Below are 23,881 nucleotides of genomic sequence, written 5' to 3'. Positions count from 1 at the left end.
TGCTGCTCTCCTCCCATGAGAACTGCAACGTCATTGTTGACTGGCCCTCCACTTCCTCCCTTCCCCTTCCCCCTCCCCCCTCTCCCTCCCCTTCCCTCCCCTACCCCTCCCCCTCCCCCCTCAGTCCTCCCCTTCCCCCTCTTCCCCTCCCCCTTCCCCTTCCCCCTCCCTTCCCCCCTCCCTTCCCCCTCCACCCTACCCCCTCCCCTTCCCTCCTCCCCCTCCCCTCCCCTCCCCCTCTCCCTCCCTTTCCCCCCTCCCCTTCCCCCTCCACCCTCCCTCCTCCCCTTCCCCCCTCCCCTTCCCCCTCCCCCCTCCCCCTCACCCCCTCCCTCCCTCTCCTCCTCTCCCCCCCGTTCCCTTCCCCCCCCTTCCCCCTCCCCCCCCCCCCCAGCCCGGCAATGCCGGGTACTTCTACTAGTATGAACAAAAGGTGGGAGCGGAGAGGAAGCCGTAGCCAGAGATACTCCTGGGGGTGGGGTGGAGAGAAGGCAGTGCAAGGAGAGTGAGAAAGAGAGTTTTTAATAAAGATAGCAACCCCACCACCAGGACGAGGTTCAGGTCTATCATACTGGAGGAGGGAGTAACCAAGAAGAGATATTGAGGAATCAGATACATCTTGAAGGAGGAAAGTTTCTGTTAAGCAGATCAAGTCTGAATTGTCAGAAGCAACCTGAATGGAGAGATCAATCAGGTTTGAGCAAAGGACCCGGATGTTTGAGGTCCATATTGTTAATGAGGAGAGAGGGGGAGCATCGGGTGCAGGAGAGGGGAGGGGTAGGGCCAGATGAAGGATGAGAGGGGGAGGTCGGGAGAGCAGTTGATACTGTGTCGGAGATTACAGAAGAGTTACAAGAAAGGGAAGGATGAGGAGGGCGAAAGGTTTGATGGTGATAGGATGATGCACAGTGAGGGGTTCTTTGAGGGGGGGTTGGGGGGAGGAAAGTAGAAGGTTGGGGGAGGTGGAGGTTTGAGATAGAAGGGAGATGAAGTGGGGAGGAGGCAGCTTTGAGAAGGATGTGGGAGGGGGGAGAATTGGAGAGGGATGGTTGGGGGGGGGGAGATTTGAAGGGGAGGGGTTGGGGGGAGTTTTGAAGGGGAGGGGTTAGGGGGGAGGGTTAGGGGGGAGGGCAAGGGGGGAGATTTGGAGGGGAGGGGCAAGGGGGGCATTTAGAAAGTAGAAGATTAATGAAAGACGAACATTTATAACAAATTGGGTTTATTACCTCAACTGGACTATGTCCAGCTGAGTTTTTGGCGACACTGTTACAGATTCGTCCCTTCCGTTGTGGTGGTTTGCATCCACTGTAAATATTTCTGATTCCATATACTATTATTGCTTTCAAAAGGTTTATTGTCCAGGAGCTGTTTTCAAAAGGTAAAAAAGTTAATGTTAAAAGAAACAGGAAACCGGATCGGGAACCGGAGGACGAAGAAAAGAGGGCGGAGCGAGAGAGGTCGGACAAGAAGCATAGCGGCTGCTTGGTCTGGAGCGAACGTTGGCGAGCCAGAGTCACTAGTGAACTTTCGGGTTTCCGGGAAAGGGATTCATACGACAGAGTGGTTGGCGCTGTGACAGATTAACCTACGTGTCAGGTTTTGCGATCGATTCAGGAGAGAATCATTGTCGTACCATTGTGCCACGAGACCGGGCCATCGGCCATTTTGACTCGCGCAGGACTTGTGCTTCGCTCGCGGTTTCGTCTCTTTTCCACTATTGTCACCGCATTCAGACATCGATCTGGGGCGTGTGTGTGACGTGGCTTTTTGAAGGTTACTTCGTCCATACCCGAGGGTGTGATCTCTCAGTCGCCTGTAGGGCGCCTTTGGATTTCCCAGTCGCCTTGAGGGCGCCTTTGTGCAACTTTGGCTGTGTGACTGTATTTGCCATCCGCACGGGATTCTGGTCTCGATTGGACCTCGTTCTGGCGATCGCTGGAGCAAATCAATTTCGTCTCAAAGCCGGGAATAAGAGACATTGGGGAATGTTTGTGTTTCACTCACTTGGAGCACAGTGAGTTAAATATTACAAAACTGATGGTACCATCATAGGACATATTGATTGTACTTTTGAATACTATTATTGTTGTACTGTTATTCTTGTATGATCTTAATACAATATTTGTTTGTGAGTAACAATTGGGGTGGCTTCTCCCTTGATCTTTGACATACAGAATAACACATTTTTGTGCCGTGACTCCTCTCGGGGCTTGGAGGTACACCGTGACCTGGTGGTCGGGGAGGAGCACGTAACAGACACCCAGTGTCCGTCGTCCGTTGTCCGTCCGTCTGTCTGTCTGTCTGTCGTCTGTCGTATTCGACGTCTACGCTCTAAAAGTCACAAATATTGATTAAATTTGATGAAACTTGTTATGCAGCATCTTTAAGACATAAACTCGTTTGGGATTGCATTTGGGCATTGCACGCCCAAAAATCGGCGCGGCAGGGCGCCCATATTGAAAAATCAATTTTTGTCAATCTGGTACTTTCTAATGTAGCTAGAAGGCTGAAACTTGGTGTGTAGACAGTATGTAACAAACCTCAACACTTATATTACGGGTTTTGACGATGTCCGAAAAATGACCTCGTCATGATCTATGACATGACTTGACCCATAAACATCAGTTTGGACGATGTCCAAGCTCTAAAAGTCACAAATACTGATCAAATTTGATGAAACTTGTGCCTTTTGCCACTTAAAGATATTTGAAAACACATATAAACGCACATATAAATATATAAACGCACATATAAACTATATAGTTTGTGGTTCTATTATGCATATTCTAACCATATTGATATAGACCAGTTGAGTTCAGGTTCCCTGGAACCTCTAGTTTTTGAAGTGGAATGAGTTGGAGAGGAAATTGAAAAGAGCCTTTTAACTAGGAAGAAAAACAGGGTGTTGTAATATACCACTGAATAAAACACTGCAGGGGAAAGTTTAAACATATTTAAACAGAACCGTGAAGAACAATCTAATATTCACAAAAATACCAACGGGGAGAGGGCCTCGAGGGACAACCACGAGTCACGTGAACAGGGCAAAAGATGTCAGCAAAAATAACAGGGCAAAACAGATCTGGGGAATGGCGTGAAAATGGGGGTGAAATGGGGGTGAAACACGTGGTCGAAGAACGAACAAACAAAAAGTACAAAGAAGGAAATGTTTTTGGGTTTTTTGGGGGTTTTTTTTAGTTAAGATTTTAAACACGGAAGTGTGGGGTGAAAAGACTGGGAAAAAACTGAGAGAACGAGAGAAGGACCACAATCGACCACTGGGATAAAACAAGCCTCAAGGTAGGAAGCTTCAAGAACTAGGCCGCAAAATAACGCGGCACGAAATACTCGACTATTATATACAGGTATGAAAGATTAACACCGATTAATCTTCCAAGGGACGCACTATAGGTACACACACGTAAGATAAATACAGTTTCTACAAAAATACAATTGTGAACAATTACTTAACTTCGAGCATGCGTGAAGATCGGGACAGCTTCGAAAGACCAAGCAAACAGTTGTAGAAAAGATCATGGTTTTAGATGGGGGATGACTTGAGATGGTGGTGAACAGCTGTCTTGAAGACCTGAAGGGAAGAATGAGATTGGAGAGTGTGTGGAAGGTTGTTCCACAGGCAGGGAAAAAAAGAGGAATAAATGATTGGAGGTGAGCAGTGGTTCTAGATTTAGGCAGTTTCACGAGAAGGGGGTTGCTGATTAACCGTAGGTATCCTGTAGATACCTGGAGTGGGGTGGGGAGGGGGACAAAGCACGGAGAGGGCAAGACCAGAAATGAGGTGGAAGAAGACAGAGAGACCACCGACCTGTCGGCGATGGTGAAGTGATAGGCCTATAGACTCAGCTTCATCATGAGAGATTTCAATGATCTTGAAATCTGTGGATTACACGGCATCAAGCTGAGCTAGATGTGAGGCAGGGGAGCCAGCCCAGATGGGTGAGCAATACTCGATGAGGCTGTGGATGAAAGCCTTGTAGGTAGATAGGAGCACAGGTGTACCATGGAAGAACTTTGCCCGATGGAGGATCTGGCTTTGGGGGCCAACTTTGAAATGTGGTTTTCCCAAGAGTGATTATGGTTGAGAGTGGGACCCAAGAGTTTGCATTACTGAACCTCTTTGGGAGGTATTGGGGAGATTAAATCAGAAATTTAGGCAAGAATGAGTTTGTTTTTAGTTTTAAAATCTATCAACAGTGTTTAGAAATCAATTTGTTAATGCTATGGAAGCCAATGATGAGTCTGAAGGATGCTGGGAGCATCAATTCACCTTTATTGCCATATCTGATGCAATTTAACTGCTTTAATGGCGGTGAGGTGTTCCATTTGAAAGTGTTTGTTCATAAGGGAATAGGGTCCGTAATAAAAAATTAATGTTGGTTTCAAAGCCCGTGACCAATTACAATTTAATAGTAGGATTCATTCTTTCATTCATTGTTTCAATAATTAAGCTAAGAATATCTGCATAGTAAAAACGTACTTGCATTGTCATCCTTTTCTTTATTCCTTTGTTTCCGGATCCTTTTCCTACTGATCAGAGACGGAGGTTTTCTTCTTGGCGATCAGTACTGTAGGCACTGATTTCTCTACTATTGGGCAGCTCTTCCCAAATCGAAGCCGTTTGGACATTAAGGTGAGGACAAACATGCCTTTTGTCTCATTAACCTTTAAGATACCTTTATATTTCCCCAAGATACATTGCTATCCCAAGGGTGTAACCAGAGTGAATCATTTATTGTTGAATTAAGTTAAAAGAGTGAAAGATTTCGATGTAATTGCATCGGAATCTTTTGCACAGAACAAGTTCAAGAAAGAGGAACGACAGAATGGTTGGAGAATTGACAAGGCTTTCCGTGAGTGATTTATTCGTACGTTACGTTTTCAAACCAATACTACGCAGACTTGCAATAATCACAGATTTTGTTTCACGCAGTTAAGGAGAATTTGCAAAACAATGTTATTCTTACTGTTGTATTCTGCTGCTAAATTGCATAAAATCCTTTTTGTGATCTGCTAATTATTGGAATAGGTTTTTTTAACTGCAGATTCTTTCTTAACATTTCATTGTCATGTTGCCCGTGCAGAAAACAGATTGCCTTTAGATCTACTGAGGTTTAAGAAACTCTTGAAAACAATTGGAGTCGAAGAGAAAACGTATGAGCAATTGCATTCAGGCTTACCCAGTCAGAAGAATGTGCGTCGGGGTAGGCCCCCAAAGTGTCCCCGTGCAGGTGTGTATGGCAGAATGATGGGGAAGTTCAGCTTCTGATCTTATTTTTTTGATCAATAAAAGGAGTGTGTCTTTCTTTCATGACTTTATAGATTTGTTACATTTGCCCCTCATTGATGCATTGTCATTAATCTGGACTGCATGACATTTTCATTAGTGTTGCAATAGCAGTAACTGATGTCCTGCTCGGTGTGCATTTGCTCTTTTGGCTTCTCTATATTCTCTATGACTGAGCCATATGAATGCAGATTGGTTGGTCATTTGGAGATCTGAAGACTGGAATGCAGCAGCCTTGAGGGCAGCGATTTTGATAATGATTATATACTACAGAGCTCCTCATAGCGCTGATTAAATTCCAGCGATTGGTGCCATTATATTCCAGGACAGTCTAAGGAGAGTGACTGGACTCCATCTGACAGCAGCCCACCACAGAGCAGGAAGGCAAGCACAACTGTACGGATGCAACGGCCAAGTGGCCTGGAGGCAGCCCGTCTCTTGCTCCGACTTGGAACGGAGTGTGACTCGTCACAAAAACAAGGTGATTCATTATTTGTTAACAGTTAAGCTTTTGATGATTGAAGACCTTTTAGTTTTATTGACAGAGGGATCACCCCAGAAGGGTGAGAGGCTTGACATATCTTTTGTAAAACATTATGTCCGTTTAATCACAGAAATGCCTTTTAGCAGGACTAGGAGCTTAATCTAGAGATTCCAGCATTACCAATTTTTATTTGCAGGTCGTCAAGAGCTCTGTGTGGTTATTGTTGTGCTTGTGGTTCTTGTTGGAGATCGATTTTTGAAATGTGCACCCATTGGTCGGACAGCCGTCGGACTCAACCCACATTTGTTGCTTGACTTCACCCACCATGGCCATGGCACCCAGACAAAATAATATGGCCACCATCTTGGTTTTCTGTTGGGCTGAAAACATCAGGCCTGTAGGCCTCTGCTGATTAATACACTTCCCAGGTTTGTTGCGTCAGATTTCCATTGGCTTTGTTTGTGTCGAGTATTACTCACGATAAAGGTACCCCGAAAAATCTGATGAGATGAAAATTGAACTCTTTGGCCTGAATGCAAAGTGCTACGTTTGATGGAAACTCAGCACAGGTCATCACCCATTTAATACCATTCCTATCGTGAAGCATGGTGGTGGCAGAATCATGCTATGGGGATGCTTTTCAGCGGCAGGGACTGGAAGACTTGTAAGGCTAGAGGGAACAATGAATGGAGCTAAATACAGGCAAATCCTTGAGGAGAACCTGCTTTCAAGTGCAAAATACCTCAGACTGCATTGAAGATTTACATTTCTTGAAAAAGACGTGGAAAAGTCAAGTGGTGTGAATACTTTCTGAAGACACTGTAAAGGGAAGAGGAGGAGACCAACAACAAAGGCAGACAAATGATGCAGCTGCAGCTTGTCTGTCATTGATGTGAAGGACTTTCCAGCACAGAGTGGAGTCATGTGCAAAGTAATATAAGGGGTTTTCCAAAGAACGATAGGTCATTTGTATAAACCAGGAACAGGATATGTCCCAAGACACTGCTTTGAGGGACACCACTCTCTCTTTCATGGATAGAGTAGTAGTGTCAATTTGATTTGTACCGTGTACCCCCTTCCTTTCTCCCTTCCACAGATCTCCCGATGTACCTAATCTCTACTGTTGTGCTTGTGTGCTTCCATCTCTCTCCCCACCTTGTCTCGCCCTCCATTTATTGTTTTATGTGTCCGTTTATGTTTTTTGTATTTTATGTGCTTAATGTGCTAGCTCTTACACGAGCCTCGATCTTGTATACAAAAAAATAAGGAGATATGACACCATCGAGAGCTTTGCATTGTTTACAAACATGAAAAAATTCCACCAGGCATTCGAGGACATTATCTCAGTTCTTTTGAAAGCAGTGTGACCTTTAAGTTGTGTCCATTGCTAGTATTGCCTTTTTTGTATACAAATTGAAGGCTCGTGAAAGAGCTAGAATACAGAATGGATCAGGATGCAACAGAACAAAAGGAATAGCAGAAGGAGGGGGAAAGCACCAGCAGCAGTGTTGAGGGACGAAATCGAGGGAGATGGATGAAAATTGGTGTGGAGAAGAATGAAGGGTATGGTTCGATACAGAAGTAAACTCTCAGGAAAGAAAAACTGGAAATTTTGAAATGGGTGGGCATGTGAGAGAGACTTGAACGGGGCAGGGGGACAGTCGGGGGATTCTTGATGTAAAGCATCTCAGATGACATCATTTGAAAAAATCGAAGATGATACATTCATGAACATCATACCCACAGGGTGTGGATTGTTACAAACTCTGAAAACTTAATTTGCCTTTTTCTGATTTTGTTTCATCTATGTCTAAAAGACGTAATCAATTCCTATCAATCGTTAGTGCATCTCTAAGCAAATACATCAACCAGTGAGGTCCTCTCTTGATAAAGGAAGTACGTGAAAGTGTGCTGCTGATAAAATGAGCATTTGCCCACAATTATCTTTCACTAGCAGGGGCTAAAGTGCCAGCACATGGTGAAGATCAAGATGAATTGGAGTGTCCTGACAACCTGGAGACATCTCCAGATAAAGTGGAAAAACGCATTCCTATCTGTCCAACACAGTAAGTTTGCTTGTGTTTAAATCTACGGTATTGTGCACTTGTTAAGATTACGTTTGCCAAAATAGCAATAAACTCTTTTGGTTGGGTATTAATTATGTAGATTTATTGCTGGAACATATTTCTATGATTTTTATGCCGCAATACATATATCGTTCTCCGCGTTTTCTGATACAGTGTTACCTTTACGCTGTGACATTGTAAATGAGGGATATAAATCAGGAAATGCATTTTTTTTTTTTGCTGAGGCTCACATGTTATAAATCGCATAAAGCTTTCACTATGACCTGCTTGCATATGAGAATTTAGGATTAATCCTCAGATTGGCACGGACAAAGCCAAAGGCCTGGTGATTGCACGGAGGATGATCACTTGGTGCTTTTTGAACTTGAACTAATGGCTTGTGATTCTAGGAACACAGGTTCAAATCCCATTTCGGAAGTTTACGTTTTTGTCCATTGTCTCCTAATATTCTTGTAATTCATTTAATTGCCTCCAAATGTTTGCTGACGTCTTTGCCTCACGTTTGATACATGCACAGGCTCTTCCATGTGCCTTTGATCACAAACAATGAAATGAGGCTGGGAACATTTTGTCTACCATATAAACTTAAACGGTCAACAAAGTGTGAGAACTTGAAAAGAAAATTGCTAAATGTATCGACATAATTTCACATCGTGGACAGAATGCTCACACAGTGTACAAAATGTGCTGAGCCTTATTTTATTGTTTGTGTTTTACCTGTGACATGTCGCATGTCTACAAGAGTTCCATGTGGTCGTTGTTGTTGTTGTGGTTCTTGGTTGGGGTCGATTTTGGAAATTTTCACACTTTGGTTGAACAGCTGTTGCACCCCACCCATATTTGTCACTTGACTACATCCACCATGGCACCCAGACAAAATTTCTGGTGGGACTAAGACATCAGATCAGGCCTGTGGGCCTCTGCTCATTATACGCTGCCTGAGTTTCTTGCATCATGTTTCCATTGGCTTTGTTTGGGTCAAGTGTTACTCACGATGATGAACCCCAGAAAATCTAATCATATGTCAAATAAAAATTATTAGTAAGGTTTAATCAAGCCATCAGCACACACACTATCCTCCTCCCTAAAGCATTCGTGTGGGAATTTTGTGTTAAACATCATCTCATTTCCATCGGCTGTTACTCACAATGTGATCCGCATGCATAATTTGTTACCTCTCCCACAACTGAGTAAAATGGGCTTCACTCGTGATTAAAACTGTGCCACCACTTGGAGTGGGGGTGTCAGATTTTATCAAAAAAATCGTTGCGTAATTTTGAACAGCCCCATTGAGGTTAAACAATCCGTGACCGTGTGACGAATCAGCTTGTTCTGAAATAACCGTGGTGGAGGCTGACATGGGTGAGAGGTGTCGAGTAAATTTTTTAATAGCGCATTAAATGGGTGTTTCCCAATTGGCCCGTTACCAGATTTTGTCGCAGGTTGTGACCACAGTGCGGTCATTCTTGTTTGTGATCAAAGGCTCATGGAAAATCTTGTGAATTTGTATTTGTAATTTGTCTTTGATATTCCCAGATAAATTGAAGATAGCAAAAGTCATGCCTGTGTTAAATTAAAAGGGAAGTTACAAATTATAATCCAATTTCGATACTTTCTGTATTTTCAAAATTGTTAGAATGAATTATATATCCAATAATGCTTACATTTTTAGATAAATACTGCATTCAATTCTCTTTAAGAATTGATACGAATTCCAAAAAGGCCACTCGACATCTACACCAACAAAATTACTGATGCTTTTGAAAATAATTGTTATGCTATTGGGGTTTTCATTGATTTATCCAATGCCTTTGATATGCTTGATTAATCACAAAATTATGTTGTCAAAATTGTATTATGGGATTCGGGAGGGAGGAGGAGAGTGGTAGCTCATGATTGGTTTACAAGTTATTTAGATGGTCGCATCCAGTGCACAAAGTATTAATTTTTACGGTGTAGCCCATAGGGCAAAGCCATCTAGAGCAGTGTTGTCCATCCGTATGTATGTCCCCTCAAACGTACACCAATCAGAGCTGAGGATCTGGTCACATGATGGGTGATGTGATGTCATTACGGCGGTATGGCGGCTGACTCCACATACCGCCATTTTGATTTCAATTTCTTTCAGGCCGAACATATCGTCAAACCTGTCATATATCACAATCGCCATGTTCTACCTTTACGTTTTTCATTTCGTGTGAAACACAAACAAACCAAAAGTTAAAATGACCATCTAATATGAAAGCATCGGCATTAAGGGTCTTCCAACGACACAGTACTTATAGGCCTCAGGCTTCATGCCTTCATGCCTCACCTTCAAGCCGCTACAGACAAATTAACCCAGGTTTCTTAATACAGTAGTATTGTTTTTGTAATAATAATAATAATAGTGTTAATACTAATAACATTGTAAATATAATCGTAACACTGCAATCCTTTTGTCATTATTGCAAAGTTTCTAGATTGAAGCGGTGTATGGTTGGTTCATTGTTGACTCAAAACATAGAATAAACCAGTGCCTCAATGCAAAAAAAATAATTAATACTTACATTATTTGCTAACTGGTATCCCCCCACCCAGGTCATACTATCTTCAACTAAAGTATCAAACAAGCCCGGCTACGCCGCTGTTAGACTTTCGGTCTTTTATCTAAATTTAAGATTACCCTGGTGGAATTCCTCATGGTTATCTTCTGGACCCATTATTGTTTATCTCTCTATATTATAAAAGAAAGTTTTTGTTTGTTTGTCTGCGCAAGCTAATCTTCTGAACGGTGAAAGATAGGAGGAAACCTCTAATACAAAACATGTCGGGACGGGCCCCGGGAAGGTTTTAGGCTTGGTGGCGAGGCCGGTCGAAGCCGCGTCGGCCAAGCTGGGACCATTTCACAATTAAAAGCTGAGCTGAATTATAGTAGTCATTCTTCTACGGCCGCGAGTAAAAGCTGAATTATAGTAGTAAATTCATTCAAAAAGAACCAAAAATGTCGGGACAGGCCCCGGGAAGGTTATAGGCTAGGTGGCGAGGCCGGTCGAAGCCGCGTCGGCCAAGCTGGGACCATTTCACAATTAAAAGCTGAGCTGAATTATAGTAGTCATTCTTCTACGGCCGCGAGTAAAAGCTGAATTATAGTAGTAAATTCATTCAAAAAGAACCAAAAATGTCGGGACGGGCCCCGGGAAGGTTATAGGCTAGGTGGCGAGGCCGGTCGAGGCCTTTATCGGCTGGGCTGGGCCCATTTCGCAATTAAAAGCTGAGCTGAATTATAGTAGTCAATCTTCTATGGCCGTGAGTAAAAGCTGAATTATAGTAGAAAATTCATTCAAAAATAACCCGGGCAACGCCGGGTGCTTTCAGCTAGTATTATATATCGATGACGTTCCCACATCTGCAAATTTGCTCTCTTTTGTTACCCTGTGCATGCAAAGCGAAAAGCAGGGTTAAGCAATTGGTTCATGTCCATCCATCTGTCTGGTTAAAAACGTCAATTTATGATCGAGGAACAACTTAATTTCAACTTGATATTATATTTGGAACATGAATCAGAAAACGAACCTGTAGATTAGCAGAATTTTTGCTCTGAATTCGTTCCGAGCGAACATGCACAGAGAGGAGTAAGATTTAAAAAAAAATTTGTCTGCCTGTCTTGCAGTGAAACAAAATTGAATATCATTCCAAACAGGAAACGTACTGTTTTAAGGACCTCATAAAGGACACAAACAACCAGCACCAAGAAATAATATAACGTGTTAATTAAGATCCTGTAAAAGACAGGATATTTGTCAACGGCAGAAAACTTCCGGAATGTTTTTTTTCTACAGTCCTTCACATCTTTGTTATATTTGAATTGAATTATATACTTGAACACGGTAGAACACAAATCACCTTCCTACCATTTCCAGAACCCTTCCGTTTAGCAGGACTTGGATATGTTAAATCAGGTGGTTATAAGACTGCTTCAGTAGCGCTAAAGTTATTGAGTTGTTTTTAACGATCCTTAAAATCATTATTTTATTTCATTTGAAGTATATACTTAAGCACTGTGTGGTGCAACATGTTCTATTAACTCTCTACTTTTATATGTGCACGACACAAATGTTTTGTATAGTGATAACCTATACTCATTATGTACTATTAATGAAAATATTTTGCAAATGTGTGAATGGTTTAGAGCAAATAGACTAATTCAAAAATGTGCTATTTTACTCGTATAATTGTCAATACAAAATAAATTGTTCAGCTTCAAATACCGTCGAGATCCAGGTGAATAATGAAAATTTCTTGTTGTTTTTACTTGTGGTTGATTATCATGGAAATTTCATATTCGTGGAGTTAAAAGTTGCTAAACATATTGGCATAATTTCAAGACGGAAATGTTTTCTCACACCAAATGTACTCTGATTGTTATGCCGCTCCATTGTATTTATCAAAAGGTACTCTTGTGTTAAGTAACACATTTCAGTCTCTCTTAATCATTTATTCCTTTTTCAGAATAAAACTTATTGGAACAAGAACGGCACTCGGTAGAACGCATTCGTCTGAATCTGTTCAAAATATATTGAGATATCCTGCTCGCAGACAAACAAACAAACGGGTGTAAACATAACCACCGTCCACCCTTGGCGGTAGAGTTGATATGTGGGGTGCCAGCTGTATCTCAAAACGATGCATTATTCATCACTGAAACTTACTGAAATGACATGATCTCACACTTTATCAATGAGGTTTTTTATGTATAAATGTGTGAACAGACACCACCCATCTCAATTGTGCAATTTGTTCGATTTGAATTATCACATTCACCGGTATACTACCACATCAATATCTCATTTTCATCTCCCTGAGCATGGAATTAAATCTTGCCAGCATAACAATGAATTATCTTGTCCTAATAGTCAGGTTCATTATGTTCAGATTTATAATTTCGTTCTTTTTTGTGGAGATTAGCAAACCTATACATTTTTGGAAAGCTTATAGCACCAGGAATCCGAAAAACCATGTTTACATTTGCGCAAATTTTTCTTTGGCGGCCATATTGGATTTTCAAAATGGCCACCATCGGAAACCTATTTTTCGCGATATCTCAACATCCGAACCACCTAGAGTGCTGATTCCAACACCTATACCCACATTTTTGGGGATGAGGAATCACATGAAGCCATCTAAAATAATCTACACCTACCCTGGGATACCAGGTGGCAGCCTACAGCGGATTTTCAAGATGGCCACTTTCAGGAAACATGTTTTTTTCTGAATATGTATACCACATTGAGTGATGTTTCGCCTCAGTACAGTCATAGTCATAAATGGGATCATTTCAACATGTTCAGTTCATGTACATGGAAAGTCATTATATCAGACCTAATAGTTCATTTAAAATAAACCTCATGAAGCTCACAATTACTTACCTGTTGTCGTTTTATATATTTGCAGGTCTTGAGAGAAGATGAGTGAAGTTACGACTCAGCCCACACAGTGGCAGCACTGCATAATTTGTCAAACCGCTTCAGCAAAATATGGAACGCTTGTCCAGCAGCCCAAACTGGACTCGTTTGAACACTTGCTACAAACCCTTAATGATAGAGCAGCCTACCATGATGGAAAATATGTTAAAATTCACAGTCGCTTAAAGGATGAAACAAGTGAAAGTCTGCAATTCAATAATGCAGTTTGGCATCGTATCTGTTATTCAAATGCAACCAACAAAGAGAAGGTACAACGTGCCAAAGACCGCCATCAATATCACATTTCAGCCAGCTCCTACACAGAGAAAAAACGTGGACAAAAGCGAAAAAGCACAGAACTGGACGAACCATCAACTTCCACCACCAGTCCGTTTACACGTTCTGCAACAGCTCCATTCATTAAGGAACATTGCTTTTTCTGCCAGGAAGATAACGAGCAAAAATTGTACACATTGAGAACAGAAAACGGTGGGAAAGCATTACACGATGCTGTGGAGCTGTCTGGAAATCTCACCCTGCAAACTAGGTTAAACACATCCATCTCACCCACTGATGCACATGCAATCGATGTTCAATACCACAAGTCATGTTGGACAACAAATGTATTCCATGTGTTACGTACCAAGGATAACAAGGGAACAACAGAGAGAGGTCATCCGTTTCAAACATCATGTTTGATTGAGTTGATTAGCCTTGTCGACTGTCAAACTCAGAATAAACAATACTTATCCATGGCACATATTGAAACAACATACATCAACTTGCTTGGTGGCACAGATGCATTGGCGCACCACTTCCCTGCATATAGTAGACACTGGCTCAAGGAGAGAATTCTTCTAGAACTACCACACGTAACGTCTGTTAGGCAAAAGGACAGGAGAAAACCTTCTGTTCTTTACTCCCCAGATGCATGCGAATCCGATATGGTTCAGTCTGCCATGATAGAAAGTGAAGTAGACGATCTGAATATTATCTATAAAGCAGCAAAGGCATTGCGCAGAATTATCAAGAACTTCCACCAACAGGAAAACTCATCCGATGCTATACAGGTCACTAGCAGCACAGATGATGTTCCAGCAGCACTCCACGCAATGATCAGATGGGTTATGGTGGGGCCAACAGAAACACTAGAAACTGAAAAACGAACCACTCACGTTAACAGAGAAGTACTCACTGTTAGTCAGATGCTATTGGGTGGATTCAAATCTGACAAGCAAGTGAACTATAGGCCCAAAACTGATTCTGCGACCTTCCGATCAACCAAATCACAAGAAACTCCACAGTCTCTAGGATTAGCCTTGGCAGTTCACCATGACACAAGAAACAAGAAACTCCTGGAAAGTCTCTGCTCTCAAGGTTACTGTGTCTCGTACAGTCGTGTTATGCACCTCGAAACAGCCCTAGCAAATGCCATTGTGGAAAACACCCTGAAGTTCCAAGGACTTTATGTTCCTCCATTTTTGAAGAAGGGAACTTTTGTGTTTTTTGCAGCTGATAACACAGACTTTGCTGAAGACAGCGTGGATGGCAAAGGGACAACCCATGGAACAATCATTGCTGTTTATCAAAAACGTGACACTCAAGGAGAAACATTGGCGCCACAACTGAGCATAGCTGACACTACCAGTTTGTCAGTGACCCCGTACCAGGTTCCTATGCTTCATTGTGACAAGCCGGTGCCGAAAACCATAAAGAGAACAGACACATTCCACATCAGCAAGGATGGTATATCACCAGCGTATCACCTTACACATCTAGGATGGTTGGTTGCTTCTATGATCACCAGAATGCAGAAATCAAACAGCACATATATACCTGGTTGGGCAGGATACCACTCATTGCTGTCGGGTAGTCACAGTTTGACACAAGTCGGAGTCTTACCCCTTCTACCTGAAGTAGCACACGAGTGGTCGACTCTTCTGACCGTCATCTCTCAGACAACTCAGCTAAAGAACTTAGTTGTTGGTACAAGTCACCCTACAGTCATTTCCTGGGATATGGCCCTCTATGAAAAGGTGATAAGGCTGCTGGATGCAAGGCCAGACCTGAAAGGTACCGTTGTACCTCGGCTTGGCGAGCTACATGTGGTCATGGCTGCTTTGAGAGCCCTGGGTACTTCCATTGAGAACTCAGGTATTGATGACGCGTGGATAGAGGCCGACCTCTACGGACCTTCAACAACAAGGCAGATCCTGAGATGTTCGCATTACAAACGCACTCTCCGTGCTCATATTTATTCATATATAGCACTTTATGAAATGGCGCTGGACCTGTTCTTCAAAGATTATCCACAGTTGAAAGCCGTTTGCTCAGATATGTCAGAAGAAATAGACGAGGCATGTTCAGAAAAGGACAAGTTCACCAAAGCCACAAGTGTGAAAGAAGCCAACACAAAACTGTTGAATGTCATCACTACAGCTGATGTTGTGAACATATTCAAGACTTGGGAAACAGAACAATCCAAAAAAGCCATGTTCAAGTCCTTGATGAATTACCTGCATCGAGTGGAGACAATTCTGTTCTTTGTGGAAGCTTCTCGGGACGCAGATCTCAAACTCCACCTCGAATCTGGTGAGGCACTCAGCAAGCTATTTTTCTCCATGGATCGTATCAAATACAAACGTCTTTGGCCGCGATACATAGCAGATATGTATGACCTGAGGAAGACGCATCCGGCCACATACAGGGAACTCGAGAATGGAAATATCTCAGTAACGAAATCTAGCATCCCCTTTGTATCAATCGGTGCAGACCACGCTTGTGAACAGGAAAACAGAGCAATGAAGGTTCATTCTGGACTTCCAGGCATCTCCAATAATGCCAATGCAAGGCAGAGATTCTTTATGGCCTCTCCAGAATTGTCACGGCTGACCAGAGAATTCAAAGATCAGTTCGACACCAAAACAGACAAAGTGACAGAACACCACGAACTTAGTCCGAGGGCAGTGAATCTGAACAATACAGCGGTTGAAAAGATCAAGGCTGCTATCATGAGTCATGGCAATCCATTTACCACAGAAGGAAATAGCATATACAACTTGATCACACATGCCTATGTCCCAGAGGAGCACACGTCACAAATCCTGAATATCGACAACATTGGTCAACACTTGTACGAAGAGTATGTTGACGAAAGAATCAACGGAACAGTCAGCTTATTTGCACCCGTGAAAAAAGAAAACAACACGATGTACTTGTCTGGTGTGAAGAAGACCAAGATCATGCTCAGGGACAAGTCAGTCGACTTGAAGGAAACAAAAGACTTGTATGGAAGGCTGATGATATTGACAAAATCAAGCCGTGATGTTGACCAGAAAGACGCAATAGGCAACTACGAATTCACCCTTACACCTCGCGCCTTGTTCGCACCAAACGGTGACCTGCTTCCTTGCCTTGACAAGTCAAAGTTAATCCATCTCCTTGTGAAACATGGAGACTTAGCTCCGGGTGACTTAGCTCCGACCTCAAGTCCTCAAGCTCAAGTCCATAACTCTGCAGCTATGAAAATAGCAGTAGTCGACGCCATGGTTCTTGTACAGAAATTGTCGACAAAACCAGCTGCAACAGTAACCGTTGAAGATCTCAGTGTCAGCTTTAATACCAGATTGATGTCACTGACAAGACATTTTGACGAAGTTATCCTCGTGTTTGATACTTACAAGGCCGATTCGTTGAAGCAAAGCACAAGACAAAAAAGACGAGGGGGGCACAATCCAGTCCAGTACCAAGTGAAGGACAATACCAAGATCCAACACATCACCATGAAGCGGTTCTTGTCACACGATCAGACAAAGTCAGATTTGGCAGAATATCTGGCTGAGAAAACGTTGGAGTACAACAGAGATGCCTCCAAGCTGATAATTATATGTGCAGCAGGAAAGGCCAAGAGTAACAAAGGCGTGCATTTTGAAGACAATAATCATGAGGAGGCAGACACTCTGATGATTCACCAAGCAGTGCTGGCAACTCGCCGCAATCCCAACGCAGAACAGCTTACCTTCTTCTCTCCTGATACGGATGTCCTGGTCTTGGTCATAGCTAACTATGATGTTCTGCTCAAAAACACTGCTGTCTCCCTTGTGTCGGGCCTTGTGCAAGTACAACCAATCTGGAACAATCTTGGCGTCGAAAAGGCCAAGGCATTGCCAGCATTCCACACATTCACAGGAGCAGACAATACTGGACGGTTTTCGCGAATAGGCAAAACAACATGGTTTGAAGCTTTCGTCAGAGCCGATAGTGACGTGATACAGGCCATGAGAATGCTCGGTGATGCTGCAGATGTGACCGCAGATCAGATGTCCAACTTGGCAAGATTTGTATGTGCAGTGTACGTACCAAAGGGAATATGTATCAACAGCATTCCGGAGTTGCGCTGGTACCTCTTCTGTAAACACATGACTGAAAGTCACAAGTTACCTCCAACGCTAGGGGCTCTAAATCAGCATGTTGATCGTGTACATCTTCAGGCAAGGGTATGGGCTCAGGCTACTATCGCACATCAAGTGTTCCTGGATCCACAGCAACATGGCTACTTCAAGGACAACGATGGGGAATTGAAACCACTAATGACAGATGTACCACCAGCACCGAAAGCAATACTTGAGATGGTCAGATGTCAGTGCAAAGGAGACTGCTCATCGAGACGGTGTTCGTGCCGTGCCAATGACTTGGCATGCACAGACTTGTGTTTGTGCAGCTCCGAATGTGAAAACGACGATGACTGTCAACCTGTTCTCTGCTCTGACGACAGTGATGAGGACATTTGAAAACCTATGAGGACAAAATGTTGATGAATGTTGACAAAGATAAAATTTCATCTATGGGAAATATTCTATGTTCAAATAAAAGTAATTATTACATGTATAATTATGGATTGTATAGCCTCATCTCTATTAGTGGGGTTCCCACCATGAACAAATTTTCATTTTCACTTCAAGTTTTTGAAAAAGTTTAGTTTTTGGTACCAGGTCGAAGCTTAGGGTCTAAGTAACAATTTTGGTCCGAGTGGACAAAGATCACATGGAGTCTTCATACATTCCCGCCATTTTCCAAGATGGCCGCCATCAAAATCTAATACTGACAATATCTCGGAAACTAATCAACCTAGAAACATGAATTTGGTGTCTATACCCAGGTTTTCATGGTCAAGGAATCAAATAAAACCATTTCTGACTACATCAGAGTATTTATTTGTCCCGAAATGGTAAAATTCAAGATGGCCGCCACCAAAATCCTATATCGGCTATACTTCCAAAACCACTAAACCTTCAGTCATGCTGTTGGTGTCCATGCCTAGAATTTTATGGCCAGGGAAGCAAACAGTTATGTCTCTAAATCAGTAGGTGTATCTCTGTTCCCCAAAAGTAGAAAAATAACCATGGCAATTAGGATCTCACATTTATCCTTTGTGATCATGGAATCAGCTTAGGTTGTTTGCTGGAATATCTGTGCAGTACACGAACTCATTAGCACATTTTCTAGTCGCATTATATATCTGTTGATATATCAGTATGTATCCAAATATCTAAATACAATAGCCATTGTGTTATATAAGTCAGCACACATGAATACATTTTGTATATTTGGAAATCGGTTTGGATAATTCATATGTATGTGCAACTGCTTCTGCTGAATCCCTACTTGTCAGATTTTTGTGTTATGTTATGTCCATGTATACTTGATTATGCTTGGTTATTATATACTTACATGTATTTTCTTTTCGTTCCAGGCTAGTGTGATGGCTGAGACAACGAACTGTGAGTTGTGTGTCCTCTGCCAAGAAAAAACAAACGAAGAACTTGTCTGTCCTCTTGACAACCCAGTTGGTGTACGTAGGGCGGAGGCATACAAAGATATTATCAGCCTTGTAAATCAATTCCGAGATGTTGATGCTGCACCTCACCCAAACTTGGAACTTCCAGATGAAGGATCTATGCAAGCAAATCGAGCATCCTGGCACAAAACATGTCGTCAGTTGTACAAGGCATCAGCACTTGACCGGGCAAAAACACGTTCTTCCAAAGGCTTGCCACCTCTACGAAAACGACCAAGAAGATCTAGCACAGAAACTAATCGAAATTTATGTCTTCTGTAATGAAGAAACGAGTAAAGATGACCATTCATTCCAAAAAGTTTCCCTCACCGAGAACATCCATGACAAAGCAGTTTCATTGGGAGAGGATCGCATTGTAGCACGGCTTGCAGAAGGAGATCTGGTAGCTATTGAAGCTAACTATCATCGATATTGCTACACTAAATTCAACCGTCGGCATTATGAAATGCTAATCAGTACAAAACAAGGTCAAGTCACCCAAGACACTGAAATCACAGTAGAAAATGAGCTACTACAATTCGTCAGTGAAGAAATTGCTGGAGGACGTAGAATCTTTGCTCTCCAAGATTTGACAGATATGATGACGGAAAGGTTGGGACAGCATGAGATTGGTAAGACAGTGAACTGCACACGCCTGAAAGAGAGAGTACTTGAACACTTCCCACATCTGACAGAAGAAAAAGGGATCCGAAATCGAGTATTCCTTGTTTGCTCAGAGACAGCTCGAAAAATCATCTCCAGCGCAAGCCAGACACCAGAGGAAGAATCACGTACCTTACTGTTGGCAGCATCAATTCTACGTAAAGCAGTTTTGGATCATGATACTGCTTTCAATTTCAAGGGGTCATTTCCTGAAGGTTGTGAGGAATCTGCTGTTCCAACAAAGCTGAAATATTTCTTTCGTCAACTGCTTACTGGTCCTAAATCATCTCCTATGCAAGACAATTCCAGGACAGTTCTCTCCATGAGTCAACTAACCATGTTGAACATCACTTCTCTTCCTGCAAACTGGAGATGTGAGCCTCCTCTTGCAGTGTTTTTGGCCTTAAAACTGCATTCCCAAACAAGGAGCAAGAAACTGGTACAACTGCTACATCAGTATTGCCTTAGCGTGTCATATAAGAGAGTGCTTACCATTGAAGTTGGATATGCACAAGCTACTGCTGAAAGAGCACATGCCAACGCTGATATAGTCTGTCCTAGCAACCTTCGTCAGCAGATTTTTACGGTTGCAGCCCTTGACAATCTAGATCACAATCCTACGTCCAGAACAGCCACATCCTCATTTCATGGAACAGGTATCTCCATGTTTCAGTTTCCTTCAGTAGAAAACCCAGGGCTGGACCAAGAACCTATAGAAATCGACTTCCATCGACGAGCATCAAGCACCAAGGGACCAATGCTGCCTCCTCTGTACACGTTTGTTCCACCTATGAGCCGGAATCTTGTCACCCAACCTCCTGTGAAAGACGTGCAGCCACAGTCCATGGCGTCATTTGACAAGGAGGAACACCATGAAAAGGCCTGGATGAAAATGGTGCAGGAAAATATGCAAATGGAATTTGAAAGTGAAACTGTTCCTCCAATTATGTGGTCGGCATATCATGCTTCTCGATCGGATGCTGTGGGATCAACAGAGAAATGTATTGAAGCCATGCTACCACTATTCCGTGATAAAGCAGCTACACCAAAAATGATTCGACATGGAATGGACCTGGTCAAGAAAACAACCGAGTTCCTCAACCCACAGCAAATCCCAATCATGGCAGTGGACCAGCCACTCTTTGATATTGCCAAGAAAATGCAATGGACCTTTCCTGAACTCTTTGGAGAAGATACGTTTCTGGTGATGTTGGGAGGGCTCCACATCGAAATGGCTTTGTGGGCGACTATGGGAGATTTCCTACGAGGGTCTGGATGGCCTGAAGCCTTTGCAGAGGCTGGCATTGCCTTGACAGTAGCTGCAGCGACATCTTACTTGAGAGCAAATGATCCAATGAGAACACGGTATGCTCACCAGATTACTGTTGTGGTGCTCGATAGTCTACTGAAACGAGCCTATGAGGACGGCGGAAGTGAAATGACCTTCGACGACTGGGTCTCTGTAGCTTGCAAAGAGAAACCAACAGTGCAGTTCTGGTTACTCATTCACAAGTATGAACAGCTCATCTTCATGTTTATTAGATCACACAGAGAGCGAAAGTTCAAACTTATGGTGGCTACTCTGCAAAACCTTGTGCTTCTGTTCTTTGCACTTGATCACCAGAATTATGCAAGGTGGGTTCCCGTATTCATCAGAGACCTTGAAAGTCTTCCATCTAGCATCCAAGAGGAGTTTGAAGCAGGTCACTGGGCAATAAGTCGAAGCAATCATCGTTACTCTTCCATTCCGATTGATCAAGCACACGAGCAGGCCAACAAACGGGTGAAAGGGGTTGGGGGAGTGATCGGGATCACAGAGAACCCTGAGATGCTAGAACGCTGGATTGCAACTGGTCCAGAAATTAGCCGTGTTCTAGAGCAATTCACTGATGTAGATGACGACGAAGATCAAGAGCTCCCTCATCACGAGGAAGGAAGTACATCCCAGCACCGATTTAGGCGTCATGTCACAAATCTCATGGATGTGCTGCAAAGCAGAGGGAATCCCTTTGAAGAGAGTAGTGCAGAACTAGTTACATTAGACAATAAAGTGTGTGTTGACAAGTCTGCCGCCACATCGGTCCGTGTCTTAGAATCTAGAGGACAAGAGCAGTATGACCACTTTCGGAAGAATGTGCTGGACTCAAATGATGTACCTCTGGCAGCTCCGATCAAGAAAAACAACTTGCTGCTGTTCCATGAGGAGAAAACTCGAAAAAAGACAGCACTTCAGAAGAAGGTGCAGCACTTCAAACAACATACAGAGCTGTATGGACAAGCATTCATTATGGTTGATAGCCGGGGTGGAAATTTGGAGGAATTTTTCCGTCACGAATCCTCCTCATCACCAGATGCACTGGCTTCTGATGGGTCCATCAACTCTTGCACCAAGTCAGATTTATTGGCGTGCATTATGGAAGCAAGTGCAAGTACCGGACTATCCGCGGATGAGGAGCTCGTCGCACCAGATGATTATGGGGTCATCGTTATTGATGGTGGTGCACTGATCCACTCTCTTCCTGGCACAACTGTCCAAGGCAAAACATTTGATGAATATTTCACCAAAGTATTCTGCCCAAGAATCCAGCATGAGTTGAAAAGAGCAGCGAGAGTGGATATTGTATGGGATCAGTATCGCACAATGTCAATCAAAGCGACCACAAGAGAAAAGCGAGGAACAGGCACACGACAGCGAGTATCTGGTTCTGCCAAAGTGCCTGGAAACTGGCAAAACTTTTTGGCTAATGCCGAAAATAAAAAAGAGCTCTTCTCATTCCTGTCAACAAGCATTGTGCAAACACCATTCCAAGATGGCAAACAGGTTTATATCACTTCTGGTGACCAAGTCCTCAATGCAGGGAATGGACCGCCCATGGGACGATGTAATCATGAGGAGGCAGACACTCGTGTCCTGGTACATCTTCTTCATGCCCTCCAATATTCATCACTGGGAATGGTCTATACTGGCGACACAGACGTTGTCGTAATACTTCTGTGTAACTTCCACCACATCAAGGCGGTGAATCCGGAGTCAGATATCTGGATTTCTTTCAAAGCAGGAAAGACAGTCAAAATGATCTCCCTCAACAACATTGCCTCAAGTTTGGGTGTGACAACGTGCAAAGCCTTGGCTCTCTTTCATGCATTCACTGGATCAGACAGCACGTCAGCTTTCAAATTCAAGGGCAAGCGATACTGCTTCAAGCGGAAAGATGAGGTTCCACCCCTCTTGAGTGAGTTTGCGACAATTGCTAGCACCCCGTTTCTTACATCGCCAGAGTTGAGGGAAGTGGTGAGTCACTTTGTTTGCAAAATGTACTCCAACACACCTATCACTGATGACACCAACGTTGACCTTGTTCGAATGAGGGTTTTCTGTCACAGGACTAGGGATGTGGAAAGAATACCCCCTACAAGTGATGCGCTGGACCAACATCTCAAAAGGAGTGTCTTCCAGGCGAGCATCTGGACTACAGCGCACGAGCCACTGGCACTAGTCCCAAGCCCAAGCAATCATGGATGGATGGAAAAAGATGGCCAACTGGTTCCCATCTGGACCACGTTGCCCCTTGCCAGGGATGTGTTTGATCTAGACGTAAAATGCGCGTGCACAAAGCCTTGCTCGTCATGCAAGTGCAAAAAAGCTGACTTGAAGTGCTCACGTTTATGCAAGTGCACATGTCCCAACTAAATGACCATGATGGTTGTGAGAATGAGTAATGATTTTTTAGTTGCACTTACCTAATCAATCAAATATCACTAAGAACAATGAAAATAGAATGTTCGGTTTATATTCATGGTATTTTATAGAATTTACGTTCGTATGTGCTTAATTGTTAACATGCATAATTCTGTTAAATTCTGCTATAACGTTTGTTGTGTAATTTACCATTTCGGGACAAATAAATACTCTGATGTAGTCAGAAATGGTTTTATTGGATTCCTTGACCATGAAAACCTAGGTATAGACACCAAATTCATGTTTCTAGGTTGATTAGTTTCCGAGATATTGTCAGTATTAGATTTTGATGGCGGCCATCTTGGAAAATGGCGGGAATGTAT

The 23,881-nt window shown here is 43.0% G+C and overlaps 1 protein-coding gene across 3 annotated transcripts in view; it reads left to right on the top strand.

Annotated features, from left to right (window-relative positions):
• Positions 1-23,881, top strand: part of LOC137434485 (uncharacterized) — a 73,478-nt gene that overhangs the window by 37,959 nt on the left and 11,638 nt on the right. For 2 of the 3 annotated variants that reach the window (XM_068127536.2, XM_078785586.1), the window contains exons 9-13: positions 4,557-4,651; positions 4,817-4,871; positions 5,103-5,249; positions 5,631-5,786; positions 7,744-7,855. In XM_068127536.2, the coding sequence (XP_067983637.2) occupies positions 4,557-4,651; positions 4,817-4,871; positions 5,103-5,249; positions 5,631-5,786; positions 7,744-7,855 (565 nt within the window). The remainder of the gene's footprint in view (positions 1-4,556; positions 4,652-4,816; positions 4,872-5,102; positions 5,250-5,630; positions 5,787-7,743; positions 7,856-23,881) is intronic. The other variant, XM_068127538.2, reaches the window with a different exon arrangement.

Source organism: Myxine glutinosa, chromosome 10 (assembly GCF_964187855.1).
Source record: "Myxine glutinosa chromosome 10, kmMyxGlut1.1, whole genome shotgun sequence".
In the NCBI taxonomy this organism is placed as follows: Eukaryota; Metazoa; Chordata; class Myxini; order Myxiniformes; family Myxinidae; genus Myxine; species Myxine glutinosa.
This window is presented reverse-complemented; position numbering and strand designations above follow the sequence as displayed.